Raw genomic sequence first — 18,568 nt, forward strand, 5'->3', positions numbered from 1 at the left:
CCATTTCCAGTCCTTCCTCTCTAAAAAACCTTCAGCTTTGACTTTCATGTAAAAAAAAATTGTATCACCTACTTACTGAGGTCATCTTTCCTCATTTTCTGATGATTTTTAGTTCCTGGTTTATAATTGCTCTCTGTGTTAATTCTTAGTAATATAGCCTTGTAAATGATTCTTCTAACATCTTGGCCTCTTAGTTTCTTGAACTTATTTTCTACAGTGATCTTTTTTTCCCGTCCTATGTCAGCCATACCTTCCTGTGGTCTTGTCATTTAATTAAAACAATTCTTAAATACTAATTTCAAGCTTCCATTTTCTGCTAATCGTGTCTCGTCTTTCTAGCCCACTTCCTTTAGTATCCTAACCCTAACAATCCTTCAGCCTTATTCAGGCCTCCAATCCATTGTTTCTACCATCTTTTCATGATCATTACCTCTTTCATGTCCTCTCTTTCTTCCTTAGAGTGGGCAATATCCCATGGTCATTCATTGTAATCATTTTCTTGCATGTAGCCTCAACTCTTGCTTCATGGATCTTGCTTGACAAAAATCCGTACCTTGGATAAATACAACTCTGTCTATTCTGTGCCTCAGAGCTAAATGTGACTAGAGACAAACAAAATCATGCTGATTGGTGTATCTTTAAATTCATGACCATAATCTTTAGAGAGCCCCCTAATGTTGCTAGGCAGTGATAGCATATTTACCTGGTTTATCCACACTCTCCTAAATGGCCATTTTACACTTATCTTTTCCTCAGACCTTTAAAACACTTCTCCCGTATTCTCACCCTCAGCTGATGACTTCATTTCCTATTTTGTTTCACTGATTAAATGAAGGCAATCACAAGAGAATTTCCACAAGCTTCCAACTTGGTCTCTGTTTACTTACCTGCATCTTATACACATACTCTTCTTTTTCTCCTGTTACTCTAGATGGCATGACCAATCTCCTATCTAACACCAAACCTCCATGTTTGCTTCAGATTACATTCTATATTCCCTCTGGCCTAAATCAAGGACTTCCTTCACTTTAATTCTTCCCTGCATCATCGGTTTTTCCCTCTAGTAGAGTGTTACCATTAACATTCAAACGTGATGTTATTTCTTCCATTTTTCTCTTGATCCCACCTCCCCTTCCAGCAATCACTCCATTTCTCTAGTCCCTTTGATAACAAAACTTCCCCCAAAGAGTTGTCTACATTTGTTGTCTCTAATTCCTTTCCTCCCGTTTCTCTTGAGCCCAGTCTAAGTAGGGATCTGCTAGTGGACTTGCTAATGTCACTCATGACCACATTACTAAATTCAGTGTCATGGCTTTTAAGTGTCATCTGTGTGCACTGTCAATTTTATGTATCTAATTTATATTTCTACCCTAGACCTGTTCCCTGAATTCCAGATGGATATATCTGACTTTTAGTAGTCAACTATATAGGTTACTTTGTTTATTCCTAGTAGTCAACTATATAGTAGTCAACTATATAGGTTACTTTGTTTATTCCTACTAAAATTTAAGCTCCTGAAGATCAGGGGTTTTAGACTATCATGTTCACTGCTATATCTTCAGTGTTTAGAATACTCCTGGCACAGAATTGGTGGCTCAATAAATATCTGTTGAGTAAGTATTTTTGTCCTGGGTTATGATGTAAAGATGTAAAATGTGTTTCTTAATGTTTCTTGCTGTCCAAAAAATTTTGAATTAGCGGGTATTTACCATCAAGTTGGGAGTTTGAAAGGTATGTAGGAGTTCTCTGGCAAATAAATTTGGTGAAATTTTGTGTGGTTATCAAGATAGTAGGTCAGAGGTAGCCCAAGAGTAGTTTATTCACTCCAGACAAAGTGCTTTAACAAAAAAAATTATCTGGCCTAACAGTTAAGTGACCTAGGTAACACTTACAAGAGACCTTATCCAAGTCATTTCACCTATTAGGCTGCAGCTCCTCATCTATAAAGTCTTTAGGTTGAGGTACTCTCTATAATCTTTTCTAGGTCTAATGATCTCTGAACACCTACATCGCTAATTTTTGCTATAATGATCCTGAATGAAGTGGATATTAGTTGCAAGGATATGCTTCTTCAATGAAGAAATTAATGATTCTCAACTGTGTTCTTATATATTTGTATCGTTTCATGAGCTAAAGAATTTGTATTTTATTTTAATATTCATATTTATGCTAACTTATGATATTTATGAGAGAGAGATTTTTTACGATTCAGTAGTTCTTCTGTATTATCCTATTTAGGAAATTGTCAAAAGATGCAAAGTCAAACTACAATAGTGATAATTTCCTAAGAATTATAGGAAAAGATTAAAAATGCACAATCAATAGTTATTTTATATTTGTTTTTATTTTTTGTTTTTCAGACGGTCTTAAAATCACTACACTTGCCAAAAAACAACAGTCTTTATGTTCTTACACCAGATTTGCCACCACCTTCATCATCTAGTCATGCTGGGTAAGGTGTTTACTTTTCCTGGGAATCTGAAACAAAAAGTTTGATTGTTAAGTTGTTTTACTGTATATAACTATCAAATCAAATCAAAATCTTGTTGAAGCTTTAACTTAACAACAGCTATTAACTATATAAAGTTTCAAACTATTTGGTTTGGGTAGTTTATTTGTTTGATTTTAGTGATGGAATCTTTTTACAAAGAAAAGCTTTAGCAAAACTCTATTATGTAAAAAAGAGTCAAAAATGGCACTTCTCTGAATGGGAAGAACTGGAGTTGGAGGGAAGAGATTGAGTAACTGGAACTCCAGTGTCTCCCATGGCTAAAGAAGCAAAGCTTTGAGGAAGGTTCTTGGGCTTTGCAGAATACAGCTTGAGAAACACTGATATAAAATTTTTATTAAGATTTTCTCTCTATTTGGAATAGAGGGTCTCATTCTTTTTTCAGTATTCACAGTGAAACTCAGTACATTTATAGAATGATCAGATGATTTTGATGTTTAATTGTATGTTACATTATTGCCTGATGAAGCAACCTGATCTAAAGTGAATGATTAAGGTAGTGATAGAGTAATAATTTTTATGAGTACAGTATCCTTCTAGAACTATGTTTAAGTTGTTCTTAGATTTTCACCATTTTTTGTACATTTTCTCTTTTTATTTAATGCAACTTGGTGTTCCTAAACTTTGAATATTGTCCAATTTTTCCCCACCGCCTACCAAATGCCTTTATTATTAATGTAGTAGAAGGAAAAAAGTCCTGTTTTTCTTTGGTACCCTACCCATAGAACACCTCTGGCCACCAGATGTGTGGGTCCCCCCCACCACCACCACCATGAGGCAGTTCTTCATTTCCAGCTGGATGTTCTACAATTAACTAAATTCTGATACCATCTACCTGGAGATAGCATTAGATCTCACAGGTTCAGGGCTCAGTCCCACAAGACGGCCCCTATATCAGACCCAGTTACAAGTCTGTGTTGTCACCTGTGCTTCTGACCAAGTGGCTATAGATTGGAGGTTCCCACCACTCCCTTCTGAGTTCAGTAATTTGTGAGAGAATGGCTCACAGAACTCAGAAAAATGCTCTACTTGCTATTACCAATTTATTATAAAGCATATTTTAAAGGATATAAATGAACAGCCAGCTGAAGAGATACATAGGATAAGATCTGGAAGGGTCTTGAGCACAGGAGTGCCTGTAATGTTTGGGGTGTGCCACCCTCCCAGGACACGAATGCATTCTTGTTTACCAACTTGGAAGCTCTCCAAAGCTCTTCAGCTAGGATTTTTTATGGAGGCTCACCACAGAGGTATGATTAATTGAGTCATTGGCTATTAGTAATTAACCCAACCTCCAGCTCTTCTCTCCTTCCTGGAGGCGGAGGTGCAGGCTAAAAGTCCAGTCCTCTAATCATGAGCTTGGCTCCCCTGGCAACCAGCTTCTCTCTAGAGGGGTTTTCCAAACATCATCTGTTTAGCAAACCCAGGTGTGGTTGAAAGTGGCTCATTATGAATAACAAAAGAGACCTCTCTTTTTTCACCTTTATCACTCTTATCACTTAAAAAATTCCAAAGATTTTAGGAGCTCTAAGTGGGGAAGAAAACCAAATGTATATTTCTTATATATCATACCATCACAGGTGGATAGTAGCAAAAAGAAAATTAAATTTCACTTTACCAAAGTAGAAATCACTGAACTGAAAAAAGTTAAATCTAATATAATTGTATCTGATAGTCTGTTAAAGGTTTGTTTTAGGCTAAGAATTTAAAGATTTCTTGGGTTGCTCTTTATCTTCTGTGTTCATATCATATATTAATGGGAAGTTGTATTTGCATGCTACTACAAACAGCCAACAGTACTTGTAGTCCTCGTGTTTATAGTAATGTTGATATAAATACCAGATGAGATTATAGGTATGGGTTCTGTATCTAGTCATGGAGGATATTATTTTTTAAGTTAGTTAACAGAGTGTAATCACTGTCATCCAATATATAATCCACATAATTACAAGTAGGTAAGAGACATCATTTGTTATAATCTATTGCTTTCCAGTAACATGATTAAATGGATTTATCAAAATGTCTTCCTGGGCTAATGGAAATGTTCTTCATTGCCCTGTGGCTGACCTTAGTTTGATTGCCACTTCCTCAGTCCCTAGGCAGGCAGGGGCCTACAGTGCTTCTGAAATACAGTGTTTATTGGAGAATGAGTACTTTATATAGCACTAAAGTAATCTTCCCTAGTTGGCTTTATGGATTTTTAGCAAGTTACAGTAATGCTTTTTCCTGTGTTGGAACAACAAGAAAGACATAAAAATTCAAAGCCAAATAAAAGACACAAAGCACAGTCTATCTGGCTAGTGAGAGGAGGGGTATTAGAGCTTTCCTGCTTGAAAGCTGGAAAAAGTTATAAAGGGCACATTTGATGAAAAAGTTATATTAGGGCACATTTTATTAAAATCTAACTAAAACGTCAAGGTGTGTTTCTTTTAGGTACCTGTTAATATATCTTTCTATAAAACTAGAGATTATTTTTCTTTTTTTGTGTGTGATGTATATCTTAAATTCTGATTTCATGAGAGACAATTTAAAAAAGCAAAATCCATACAGAATTTTATAAGCTAATGGTAATAATTATTTTTAATTTCTGATTTTCATTTTGTATTTATCAAATAAAAATAATTTTTGACAACTATGTAATAGAGTCCAAAAGTAATTTAGTATTAAGTTATAAAGTACATCATATTATCAAATATGGGAGACATAAAATTTCTCTGCTCTAAACTCCATAATGAATCAAATTGATTTGTTTTTGCAAAATTTTGTTATAATTGGTGGATTCATACAAATCTTATTGTAATTTGCAACCTAATTTATAATCTAAAAAAGAGAAAATAAAAGGTAATTCTGATTATTCGTGTTATATTTGAGAATTGGCAAATGAATAGAAGAGATCTGAAATTGGTAGAGAAAAATAGGAAAGATTCTTCTAACACCTTGGCCTCTTAGTTTCTTGAACTTATTTTCTACAGTGATCTTTTTTCCCGTCCTACGTCAGCCATATCTTCCTGTGGTCTTGTCATTTAATTAAAACAATTCTTAAATACTAATTTCAAGCTTCCATTTTCTGCTAATCGTGTCTCGTCTTTCTAGCCCACTTCCTTTAGTATCCTAACCCTAACAATCCTTCAGCCTTATTCAGGCCTCCAATCCATTGTTTCTACCATCTTTTCATGATCATTACCTCTTTCATGTCCTCTCTTTCTTCCTTAGAGTGGGCAATATCCCATGGTCATTCATTGTAATCACTTTCTTGCATGTAGCCTCAACTCTTGCTTCATGGATCTTGCTTGACAAAAATCCGTACCTTGGATAAATACAACTCTGTCTATTCTGTGCCTCAGAGCTAAATGTGACTAGAGACAAACAAAATCATGCTGATGGGTGTATCTTTAAATTCACGACCATAATCTTTAGAGAGCCCCCTAATGTTGCTAGGCAGTGATAGCATATTTACCTGGTTTATCCACACTCTCCTAAATGGCCATTTTACACTTATCTTTTCCTCAGACCTTTAAAACACCTCTCCCGTATTCTCACCCTCAGCTGATGACTTCATTTCCTATTTTGTTTCACTGATTAAATGAAGGCAATCACAAGAGAATTTCCACAAGCTTCCAACTTGGTCTCTGTTTACTTACCTGCATCTTATACACATACTCTTCTTTTTCTCCTGTTACTCTAGATGGCATGACCAATCTCCTATCTAACACCAAACCTCCATGTTTGCTTCAGATTACATTCTATATTCCCTCTGGCCTAAATCAAGGACTTCCTTCACTTTAATTCTTCCCTGCATCATCAGTTTTTCCCTCTAGTAGAGTGTTACCATTAACATTCAAACGTGATGTTATTTCTTCCATTTTTCTCTTGATCCCACCTCCCCTTCCAGCAATCACTCCATTTCTCTAGTCCCTTTGATAACAAAACTTCCCCCAAAGAGTTGTCTACATTTGTTGTCTCTAATTCCTTTCCTCCCGTTTCTCTTGAGCCCAGTCTAAGTAGGGATCTGCTAGTGGACTTGCTAATGTCACTCATGACCACATTACTAAATTCAGTGTCATGGCTTTTAAGTGTCATCTGTGTGCACTGTCAATTTTATATCTCTAATTTATATTTCTACCCTAGACCTGTTCCCTGAATTGTCTTCTCTTCACCTGAGATTTGGGATTTTTTTTAAAGGTGTATTTTATTTAGGTGGTTGGTTTGATATTTATTTGGTTTTATTCTTTTATTTCTCTGACACAAGTCAGTGGATGTTGGAAGACTGAGGGGAACTGCATAATAAACTGCCTGTTAATTGCAGTGCAGAACTATGGCGAGGTCCTGTTGCTGGATTCCATCATTCCAATTCCAATGCAATGGCAAATAATAGGTTCTTTCTTTATAGAGTATCAGTCTTCTCTCAATGGACTAGACAACACTGGTATTATAGTATCACTCCTAAACAAAATTTATTATGACCAAATCGGAAAAGTAATATGATTATAATCTATCTCGTCATATAAAATTATAGATAACAAGACCTGGAGAGAAAAATCCTGGATTATACTCCCAGCTTGGTTAGGGTCTTAGAGTTTTCATGTATAAAATAGGAAGCATTGATTTTAGTTGCCAGGGTGGTTGTAAAAATTCATTAAGCAGGAGAGGTACATTATATGTGAAATTACAAAGCATGATTATTACAATTATTTATGCTAGTAAATACCAATAGTAATCTATTTCATTCAACTCTCACTTGATTTTTATAACAACTCTACAAGATTACAGGCTGATTTTGATATCTCTAATTTATAAATTAGGAAATTGAGGTGTTTAGAAGTGTTTTGTGGATTGTTCAAGGTCATCAGTGAATACTTCTGATACTGAAATCTCCATCTGACCCTCCATAGCTTCCAGTTTCTTGACACAAATATATAAAGCTTTATTCCAAAGATGCCTTCTTTTTTGGAAGCTGTTCTCTATAATGAGATTTTTTAAAAAATATCTTGTAATTGTCATTATATACTTGTTGAAGGGTATTTATATACATTATTTCACTTACTGTAGTTCTCAAGAATATTAATGAAATTTTGGTGTGTGAATGAACTTTTAGTTACCGTACACTATTAATCATTTAGTAAAATGTAGATATAAAATAACATGCTTTTAAATTGTTTACTGACAATATTATTCTCAAGGTTTGGTGAGAGCTATATCTTAAACCACGTCTTATAAAATTTTTTTTTCTTAACTTGATTTTACTGCCACTAGGGGGTGCCTGTTAATTGAGTCTTATTTTGTATTTACATTTTTTTAAAGCTAAGAGCAGTAAAATTACCATATAAGTGTCTGTAACTGAATTATATTTAGAATTATTTTAAAGTAAGTAATGTTTTTCAGAAAACAGAATTTCAGGCTTTTTGAGAATTTAAGAGCAAACTCTTTAATTGTAATCTTTATAACAGTTGAAATGCATTTAAAAACTTTTAAAATCAGATTTCACTAATTAATTCAAAGGTGATGCAGTACCCCTATGGCACAACTTCAGGTTATACTGTAAATCATGGTAAAATCAGAAGGGATGGGGACTGTTAATTATACCTGTTTCATATTATTATAGGAAAAATTCAGTCTGTCAAAGATTTATTGATTACCTTCTAGATGAAAACAAGCTCTGTCCTGTGGGAGCTTATAACCTATTCATTAAGGTATATATAAGCTTATATATATATATATATTTATTTATTTAATTTATTTATTTATTTATTTTTGGCTGTGTTGGGTCTTCGTTCCTTTCTCTAGTTGCAGTGAGCAGGGGCTACTCTTCGTTGCGGTGTGCAGGCTTCTCATTGCGGTGGCTTCTCTTGTTGTGGAGCACAGGCTCTAAGCACGCAGGCTCAGTAGTTGTGGCTCATGGGCTTAGTTGCTCCATGGCATGTGGGATCTTCCTGGGCCAGGGTTTGAACCCATGTCCCCTGCATTGGCAGGCGGATTCTTAACCACTGTGCCACCAGGGAAGTCCCCTTAATTCATCTCTTTAAAGAAAATTTCCAACACTGTTTTGGTGTCCTGTGTGCCACTCAGGTTGATTCATCCAGTAATCACCTCTTTTCTTCATCTGCTCTAAAAGTTGGTGTTCCCCAGAATTCTGTTTTCAGCAATCCCTCTTACTGTACATTCTCCCTGATGTCTCCTCTCAATAGTTCAATTTCCAAAAACATATATAGATGACAAGTCTCTATTTATAAACACCTGTTTCCTACTTGCCAGTGGAGCTTTTCACTGGTGTGTGTCCCATATGTAATTCAGTCACATGTCTAGAACTGAGACAATCCAGAAAAATATGTACTACTTACTGCCTATATTTTTTGTCTCAAATGTACAATGCTACAAAATGTTGCAGTGTATTCCAAGTAGGATGATAATTATTTAAAAGGTCATCAGTTTGGTTTATAAGTAATTAATGAATTTATTAAGATTATTTTTGGTAGGAAGATGAGAATAAGAACCAGGTTGTAGTAGATTTTAATGGATAAGTGAGAAATGAGGGATTAGAGTTACTGTTATTTTCAGAAAATTCAACTCTGAAGGGAGAGAGAAGTTGAGGGAGGAGTAGGGTCAAGAGACTGAAGAATTATGAGAATTATGAGGAGGAAGAGACAGCAAATAGGAAAAATTTGAAAAAGTGAAACCAAAAAGGGTATGGGAGTATCTAAACTTAAGCTGCAATGATAAAATACCATAGACTGGGTGACAAACAATAGACATTTATTTCTCACAGTTCTTGAGGCTGAAAGGCCCAATCAGGGTTCCTGTGAGATTTAGTTTCTAGTGAGAGCTCTCTTCCTGGCTTGCAGACAGCTGCCTTCTTACTGTGTCCTCATATGGGGGGATAGGGGTAGGGGGGAAGGAGGGAGGGAAAGGAAGTAGGGGAAGGGAAGTAGAGGAGGCAGGGAGCAAGCAAGTACTGGAGTCCTCTTGTCTCTCTTCCTCTTCTTATAAAGACACCAATCCTATTGGATTAGGGCCCCACCCTTATGACTTCATTTAATCTTAATTACTTCCTAAAGACTGTTTACAGATACAGCCATATTGGGGGTTAGGGCTTCAATATAAGATTTCTAGGGTTGGGGCATGCAGTTCAGTCTATAGCAGGGAGGCAGGGTAGAGTCCAGGGGTTAAGTTTTGAAGTTACCTGGCAGGTTTAGAGATAGTAGAAAAGGCAGAAGAATAGAAGATTGGAGCAAGTGAAGAACATTTCTGGATTCTGGATTTCAGTGCTGTTAAGTAATAGTTGTTGAAAAGTTTAAATTATAGATAATACTGCAGTAGAAGATAGGTAATAGTTACAAGAATAAGGATATGAAGTTAAAGTATTTGGTAAGTGATAGTGACACAACAGTTATCATTTATGAAGACAGGCTTTTTGCCAAGCCCTTTATATATATATTATCTGATTAAATCCTCACAATAAATCATAGATAGGTGTTCTTTGTCACATTTTGCAGATGGGTAAACTGAATTAGAGGTAGTGGTTAGGTGATGGCAGAGAGAGGGTAGTTATTGAGAGCTTGTTTAGGTTCTTGTTTGAAGAAAGCTACAGCTACTGATTAAATTAGTCTGTATTAGAAAAGTATAAACCTAGGTATAAATGTTATAACTTAAGGGGATAAACACTAAAGAAAAATTCTTTTTTCTTTTCTAGAAGAAAAAAGAATAGTCAGCTATATGTTGTTTATCAGAGAAATATCTCTTAAAGAAATGACACAGAAAAGAAAAAATAAAGGGTATAAGAAATGATATTTAAGCCAAATATTAATTTTATAATGTAGTGTGGCAATATTAATATCACATAAAATTGAATTTAAGGCAAATAATATTGAGGGACAGTTTACTAAGAAGATATGACAATTGTAAACTTGTGTGCACAAATCAGCAAAAATTGACAAAATTACAAGGGGAAATAGTTCAACCACAATTATATACAAATGTCTTATGGAAACTAATGAATTAAGCAATAAGTCTTTGTAGGCTATTTATTATTTGAATAACCAAATTAAGCACATATAGAATACTTATGAAAATTCACCACATATTAGAACACAAAGCTAGTATCAGAGAATCACTATCATGCTGACCCATTCTCTGGCCATTATGCAATAAAATTAGAAGTGAAGTAATAATAAAAAGGTATCTCTGAGATTCTCCATACATTTGGATACTACAAATAATTTACTTCACAATAATTTATGGGTAAAAATGAGATCATGATAGCAACCACTAGCTGTTCAGAAGTCAACATAAATAAGAGTGCTATATATTAAAACTTTGAATATAGCAAAAGTGGTACTTAGAGGGAAATTTGTAATATTAAGTCCACTAATTAGAAGGTAAGAAAGATAGAAAACAATTGCATTGTATGTTCAACTTAAGAAAATAGAGAAATAACAATAGAGTAAGTCTGAAGAAAATAGAAGGAAAGAAAGATTTAAAAGCAGTAATTAATGATAGAAGTAATCAACAAGTAATAACTGCTTGAAAAACCAAGCCAAGAAAAAACGAGGGTAAGCACAAAAATATTAGGTGTGAAAAAGGGGACTTAACTACAGATTCAGAAGAGATTATTTGATTAATAAAATAATTATTAAGTAAGTTAATACAAAGCAAATAAGAAATTAATAAATTAAATTGTTTTAAAACAAAAATGTGTGTGAATAGTAATAAAATAAGCATATCTTTATGGCTTATTAAAATCTGAAATTTAGTTGAAATGGAAAATTTTGCATAAACTATCAAGTACTAAAATGAATACAAGAAATAGGTAACCTGAATAAATGATAGCCATCAAAGAAATTGAATTTATAGTCAAAAATTTCACATGCCACTTCTTCACCCTCCCCCACCCCAGAGGATTTCCATAAAGAAATTTTACACAAACTCTTCCCAGTGAGACTGCTACCTATCTTATTTTATAATGTTCATGTAGGGCTTCCCTGGTGGCACAGTGGTTGAGAATCTGCCTGCTAATGTTGGGGACACGGGTTTGAGCCCTGGTCTGGGAAGATCCCACATGCCACGGAGCATCTAGGCCCGTGAGCCACAACTACTGAGCCTGCACGTCTGGAGCCTGTGCTCCGCAACAAGAGAGGCCGTGATAGTGAGAGGCCCGCACGCCACAATGAAGAGTGGCCCCCGCTTGCCACAACTAGAGAAAGCCCTCGCACAGAAACGAAGACCCAACGCAGCCAAAAATAAATAAATTAATAAATTAAAAAAAAAGTTAATGTTCATGTAATCTTGTTACCAAAATTAGAAAAAGATAATGTAAGAAAAAATTGTGTGTAAATCTCACTTATAACCATAGATAATAAAAATGAGTAGGTAAACTTTTCTTTGCCTTCTCTCAGCCTTACCATTTAATGACCTCTTCTTTCCCCTGTCCTTATTCCACTACTTCAAATGGCACCTCTCCCACATTCAAATGGTCTAAGATGTAAATGAACCAAAAACCATAACTTGATTATGTCTCTCCCCTGCTCAAACCCCTCCATTTGCGTTTTTACACTTAGAATAAAATCCAGGTTCCTTACTAAGGTATATAAAGGACTTATATAATCTTGTTCCTGACTCTCTCTCTAACTTCATCTTTTATCATTCTCATCTCTGGCTTGTATCTTGCCAGCCACACTGGCCTCCCTGCTCTTCTTTAAACATTCTAAGTGTGCTTCAACTTCAGGACGTTTGCACTTTGCTATTCCCCTGCCTTAAATGATCTACCACTTATCAACTTGACTTACTCCTTTACTTTATTCAGGCCTCTACTCAAATGTTACATCCTCAGATAGTCTTTCCTTGATTCCCCTGGCTAAAAAAGCCCCTCTGTTATACATTCTCCCTTTATCTTACATTATGACAACAATGCATTATATTAGTAATATTAGTAATATATTCATATTTGTTGTCTGTGTCCCTCATCACAATGTAAAGCTGTAAGAAATCAGCAGCTTTCTTTTTTGTTCACTGTTGTATCCTCAACAGCTAAAAGAGGGCCTGAAATATAGTAGGTACTTAGAACTATTTGTGGAATGAATACTGTGAAGTGCTACATGCCTAAGGATGTTTGCCTCCTAAGAGAGACCAAAGGTAAGAAGTAAAGTTCTAATGGAGGGATATCAAGCATCATGCAGAACAGATATAAGATACTTGGGGAGCTGAAGATCTTACAAGTGTCCCATAAATGTAATGAACTAGGCAATCTCCACTTCTTGACCTGAGTTTAGCCTTTTTGTCCAGTGTTCCTTTTCATTTTTCTCATCAAAGTATGGAGTAATGGAAGGAGCTCTGGCTTTATAGTGAGACACTGTTTATCCTATAACTGTCCTACACTGGTTTTGTGGCCTCAGGCAACATCTTTCTTCTCTGAGTCTTAGTTTCCCTAGTATTATTTCTTATATGGCTGTCCTCTCTCCAACCAGATCCCAAGCTGTAAAGAGCAAGAGCATTCTTACTGAGCATCTCCCTCAGTTCATGAGAGTGCCATCTATATAGAGGCCCTTAATAAACATTTGTTGTAATGAATATGAAAAGTTTCATGACAAATTGAGGGATTTAATTTTTTATCCATGCATGTGTAGTCTCTCCATTGGCTGTTTTGCTATTTGTCAAACTCATCATAAAGTGTTTTTCAGATAAATGGAGAGTCCATCTCATTTATTCATGCAGGATGTCAGTTATTCACTCACTTACTAGATATAGATTGAGTACCGTCTTAAAATGTGTTAGGTCCTTGTTCTAGGTGTTAGAGATACAATGAGAAACGAGACAACAAGGTACCTGCTTTCATGGAGTTTACAATATAATATGTGTAGACATGGTAGGGTGGAGGGACAGGCAACAAACTACAAATAAACCAGAAAAATTATCAGATGATAACAAGTGCTTTGCAGAAAACTGAAATAGAATGATATGATAAGAAGTAATTGGGTGACTACTGTAAGTTGTAAGGTCAGAAAGTGGTACTGTTTCAACTGAGACATGAATGATTGAGGAACCATTAAAGTGAAGAGCAGAATGAATAGTATTCTAGGCAAGGGAAATAACTAGTGCCAAAGCCCTCAGGCCATGTATAAATATAAATGGAGAAGGTTTAGTATTTCTGGATTTGGTATTACTAATGATCACCTTGCTAGAAAAGGACTGAATGGGTGTCTTGGTAATAAGACAGTCTTTTCAACTTGCTTTGGTCTTATTCTAATAAGTGCTAAAAATGTCCAGCTCCATTTTAATTATATAGATTGTCTTCATTTTTATGGCAGGGTGACAGAAGATAAGGTATCCCTTATGTGTAACTGTCCCTTTTACAAGTAGTAATTGAGTCTTGCTTTTGAACTTTGACCTTTTTATACTGGGAGGATGGTTCCCATTAATATTTTGTTGAGTTCTGTGAGGGTATTGTTGAGCTCTGGTCATGCAGTCTAGCATATGGTCCTCTTGTATGGCTTCTGAGTTGTGAAGTTGCTTTTAATTCTGACTTTGAATTAGTTGCTATTTGTGCAAGCATTAGTAAATTCAGTAAATTCAATTAGTAAATTCAATTAGTAAATTCTAATTGGGACTCCTGTGATAGTTAAGTAAACCACTGGTGTTACAATATATGGCCTTTTTTTGTCCTTGGAAAACCGTTGGTGGGAAAGCAGGTGACAGTAGCCTTGAGTTAGGTGAGAGTAGGGTATTATATTTTCTGATGGATACTGTGGAAGGAAATTGAGGAGTAGTGAGTCAAGATATCTGAGTCCTAGCCCCATCTGAGTTCTAGCCCCAGCTCTCCTACAGAATCACTGTTTAACTTAGGGCAGGTCACTCCTCTCTGCTCCGGGCCTCAGATGTTACCAGAAAATAAAGAGGCTCCATGACTGGAAAAAGAAACTGCTTTAGTAGCCAGACAAGCACCAAATGGATCATGTGGCTTAGACTTGAGTCCTAAGTGAGGTCTTTTACCTTTCACTCCAGATCTAAATCTTAGGACCCACATGCTCAAGTGACCTATAAAAAGAGTTATGACTGGGTCTTCAGAGCCTTAAGGACTGATGCAATAGACCTGCCTCACCAACCTGGTCACAGCAGGAAACATAGCTTAGAGAGCTCATGGCAAACCTTATCCAGGGGTGTTTACCACAGAGGATAAAAAGTGGAAAGGAATTTAGTGCACTAGGGCATAGGAAATGGAAGAGGAGGCTGCTGGTCTCATCCCCTGCCTTCTGTGAAACCTAACCTACTACAAGGTGACCTTGTGAATAATTATAATAGTCTCTTCTTTTCTCTGGAGGAGGCAGGTTTAGAATGGGGAGAAAATGCTACAAGTGTTAAAACACTTCCTTTGTGAGGAGAAGCAGCATGGGCAGAAATAGTGTTCACCCTGTAAGCAGAGGCAAAAGCTTGAAGAAAAGCAAATGAAACATTGTTCTCATGATCCTTGAGGTCTCTTCTAACCTTCTACGTCGGATATGCACTTCACTAAATCCATTAAGCCTGGTATAATTAAGGGAAAAACTGAACTATTCCTCTTCTATCTCTGCTTCTTATAACTAGCTGTGGTAATAGGTATCCAGCTGTGCTTCTAGCCTCGGTCTTAGCTAAGAGGTGACACCCTCTGGGTGGTATGTGTACTGATACTCATACAAACAGTTTATTTTTTTCTTTTTTGTTTTCTTTTTCCCATCTCTCCCACCCTGTACTGAGGCCATTCAGGATACTTGTTCACCCCCCATTATCCCAACTAAAAAGATAACTGAACAGTATCATGGAACTATTGTGGGGTTCACTTACTACAAGGACATTCTAAGGATGCTTTCAGATAGCTCTCATCCTACTTCTGTTTCCTCAGCACCTCACAATCTCTGCACAGATGTTAATCCTTATAATATTTTTTACTTTTTATTAGCCTATATCCTGCTATTTCAATTTTTGGTGTTCTCCCTTAATGCAAGAGTCATATCCATCAGAGCTCTGACTTAGAAGAAAGCTCTAGAGTATCATCTTTGGAAGGATTTAAAGCAATCATCTAATCTAGTCCCATTTTATGACTAGGGGAACTGAGGTACAGAAAGGGGAAACTTTACATATGCAAGTAAATGTTCTGAAAGGATTGGTTAATTTTTTCTTCCAAAATGCTTTACAAAACAACTTCTTTTTTGTTTGTTTTCACAAAGGATATTCATCTGTGAAAATGTTTAACCAGTGTTGTAAGTAGTTGATAACAATTCGCTGTATCATTCTTAAAGTAACTCTTAATTTCTTAAGAATAAATTAATATAATCAGTGTTTCAAGTACATTATGGTGATTACTGTTCAACTTTAATTCTTGTGAGCATTATTATTAGATTTTGTAAAAGTGAAATTAGGAAGTATTGGATTGGTAAGTGTTTCTTAATAAGGGGCTACTTGAAAAGTGGCTTATATTAAGAGGACATTTCCCTATAGTTATGCATTCTGGATGAAAGAAACTTGTCCCCAATTAAAGCATTGGTGGAGATCACAAGACATCTAATTGGATTGATGTAGCAAACCCATTTATATAGTTTACTGCCTATTGATAGGTCAGTGAGTACTGAGATTAGCTTGTTAACATCACACTTCGAAAAAGAACTGCAGGTATTCTCTATGGTTGATTTCATGGACAGTCGGAAACTTGGTCACTAATTCATGAATGAAACAAAAACCATTGTATCTGTAAATTTTTTTTCTTTCTTCGTGGTTTGTCTAGATGAATAGAATTATGTTTTGACAGTTTTGCTATGAACTACTTGATGGATCACAATATATCACTATCACCGCTAATTACCAAATTTTGATTAATTTTATATACTTTGGTTAGTACATGTAGCTGAATCCAGTATATCTCTATATTGATAAACAGTAATTATAGACATAAGGACACCTGAACTTTGAAATCTTCATGAAAATGTTGTTAAGAATTATGTGAAACCGAATGTTTGTTTATCTAGACATATTTAATTGCTAGCAAAGAAAGCAATTAAAAGTAGCTGCAGAGTAAGAGGCCAACCTTTGTTAAACGTGGTTTTAAGATTGTTACAGAACTTGTGGTGATGATAGCATGGTGTCTTGGAGGATGTTAACAACTGTAGCAGAGTGTTAATTAAGAATGATGTAATCTGCAGCTCAGAATTATTAGTATCATATGTTAGTTTAGCTGGACAGGAGCAAAACCTAATTTCAGTTATGATGAGGGCTCAAGTTATATTTGTAGTGGAAAGATTAACATTTTATTTTTGTGCTGTTCCTGAGACAATTTAAAAATCCTGAATGAAATACAGTCAAATGTAAACATCAAGTCCTTAGCTCATTTACATATGTGCCAGATTTTCAAACTGATTGCTGTTTGAACCTAATCTGTCATTGCTGGCTGCATTAGCTACTACAAACATTACATTTACATATTGATTTCTTATTTTGTTTTAGTGTAAATAATCCATAATTATAGTAAATTTGGTCTTTTGTTGACAAGAGCTCATATGAATCTATAAGTTTAGAATGGAAATTTAAATTGCCATGTGTCATGCTTTTTAATTTAAAAGCTTGATATATCTGAAAGGATAAAAAGATCATTGTAGATAATAAAATATTCCCAAAGAGACAAAGGAGAGAAAATTTTGTAGGACCTTTTAGAAATATATAAATTGTAAATTATTAATGAAAAATTCAATAGCACATTCTAAGATTATTATTTATATTTTTATAAGAAACAGTCACAATAATTTGAAAAAATTACCTTTTTGGCTTCAATATCAGGTCATATTTAAAAAATAAAATTATTGGAAATGAACCTTCTAAACATGTTATTTTACATTGATATTTGTTTAAAATATCCAGTGCAAGAAAAGAAATAGCATACATACACAGCAGGAATGAAACAGGAGATTTTTTGATCTCTGTATTGATGTTAATATTTTACTCATCTTAACTACATATACAACATTGATTTGAGAAATTTAATTTCACGGACAACAGCCGTATATGTCAGTGGTCATATAGTAGTATTAAGTAGCAATGGCAAAAAATCTATGGTTTCCATTTACGTTGATAAAAAGTGTGTAGTATTTTTGAAGTTAAAAATATGGGACCCATTTAATTGCCAAAATAGTGGTTATCCAATTGTTCAGGTACTTTTTATGGCTTATAATTTTTTTGTGGAGATATAATTTACATATAATAAATGGGTTCTTAAGTATTCCCCAGTTATATGAGTTTTGACAAACACTTATTGTTTTCTACAATGGATTTTAATGAGTGGAATTTTAGTTTGGATGTGTATATACCATTTAACAAACAGATAGTCATTTAGTAGAAGCCTGTGCAGAATTGATGGTATCTGTTTACTTGAGTGCTGTGAATTCAGAACTCTTAAAAGCCCTTATGTTAATCAGCTCAGGCTGCTATAACAAAGTACCCTAGACTGGGTAGCTTAAACAACAGACATTTATTTCTCACAGTTCTTGAGGCTATAAAGTCCAAGATCAAGATGCTGACAGATTTGGTACCTGGTGAGAGCCCTTTTCCTGGCTTGCAGATAGGTGGCTGCCTTCTCACAGTGTCCTCACTTGACAGAGGGAGAGCCCAAGCTCTGTTCTCTCTTCTTATAAGAACAGTAATCCCATCATGGGAGTCCCATCCTCATGACTTCATATAAACATAATCATCTTCCAAAGGCCCTACCTCCAAATACCATCACATTGAGGGTTAGGCTTTCAGCATGTGAATTTGAGGGGATTCACAAACATTCAGTCCATAACAGCCCTGAAACCCAAGTCTGAATGTGTTGTTTTTCCTAGTCTAGTTGCTTAATCTTGATGGATTTATACTTTATAACAATGAATGCTTCCCCTAGAACTGTTACTGTTTTCATAGGAAGGCTCTGATTTAGCCTGGCCAAATCTTCTGCCCACTGAAGATTTAAGAGGGAATTCTTGATTCAAGGAATTGCTGAAGAAGAAATCCTTAAAATTGCTGTTATTATCCTTGATACAAGACACCCTGCCTTTTGCTGTTCTACCCTATGGG

General features: G+C 35.3%; 1 protein-coding gene across 2 annotated transcripts in view; it reads left to right on the top strand.

Moving 5' to 3' along the window:
- FAF1 (Fas associated factor 1) overlaps nt 1-18,568 on the top strand; it is a 499,303-nt gene that overhangs the window by 239,428 nt on the left and 241,307 nt on the right. For both annotated transcript variants that reach the window (XM_082834106.1, XM_082834105.1), the window contains exon 6: nt 2,361-2,452. In XM_082834106.1, the coding sequence (XP_082690232.1) occupies nt 2,361-2,452 (92 nt within the window). The remainder of the gene's footprint in view (nt 1-2,360; nt 2,453-18,568) is intronic.

The sequence above is a fragment of the Leucopleurus acutus genome, assembly GCF_964270905.1.
Source record: "Leucopleurus acutus genome assembly, chromosome: 2".
NCBI classification, from domain to species: Eukaryota; Metazoa; Chordata; class Mammalia; order Artiodactyla; family Delphinidae; genus Leucopleurus; species Leucopleurus acutus.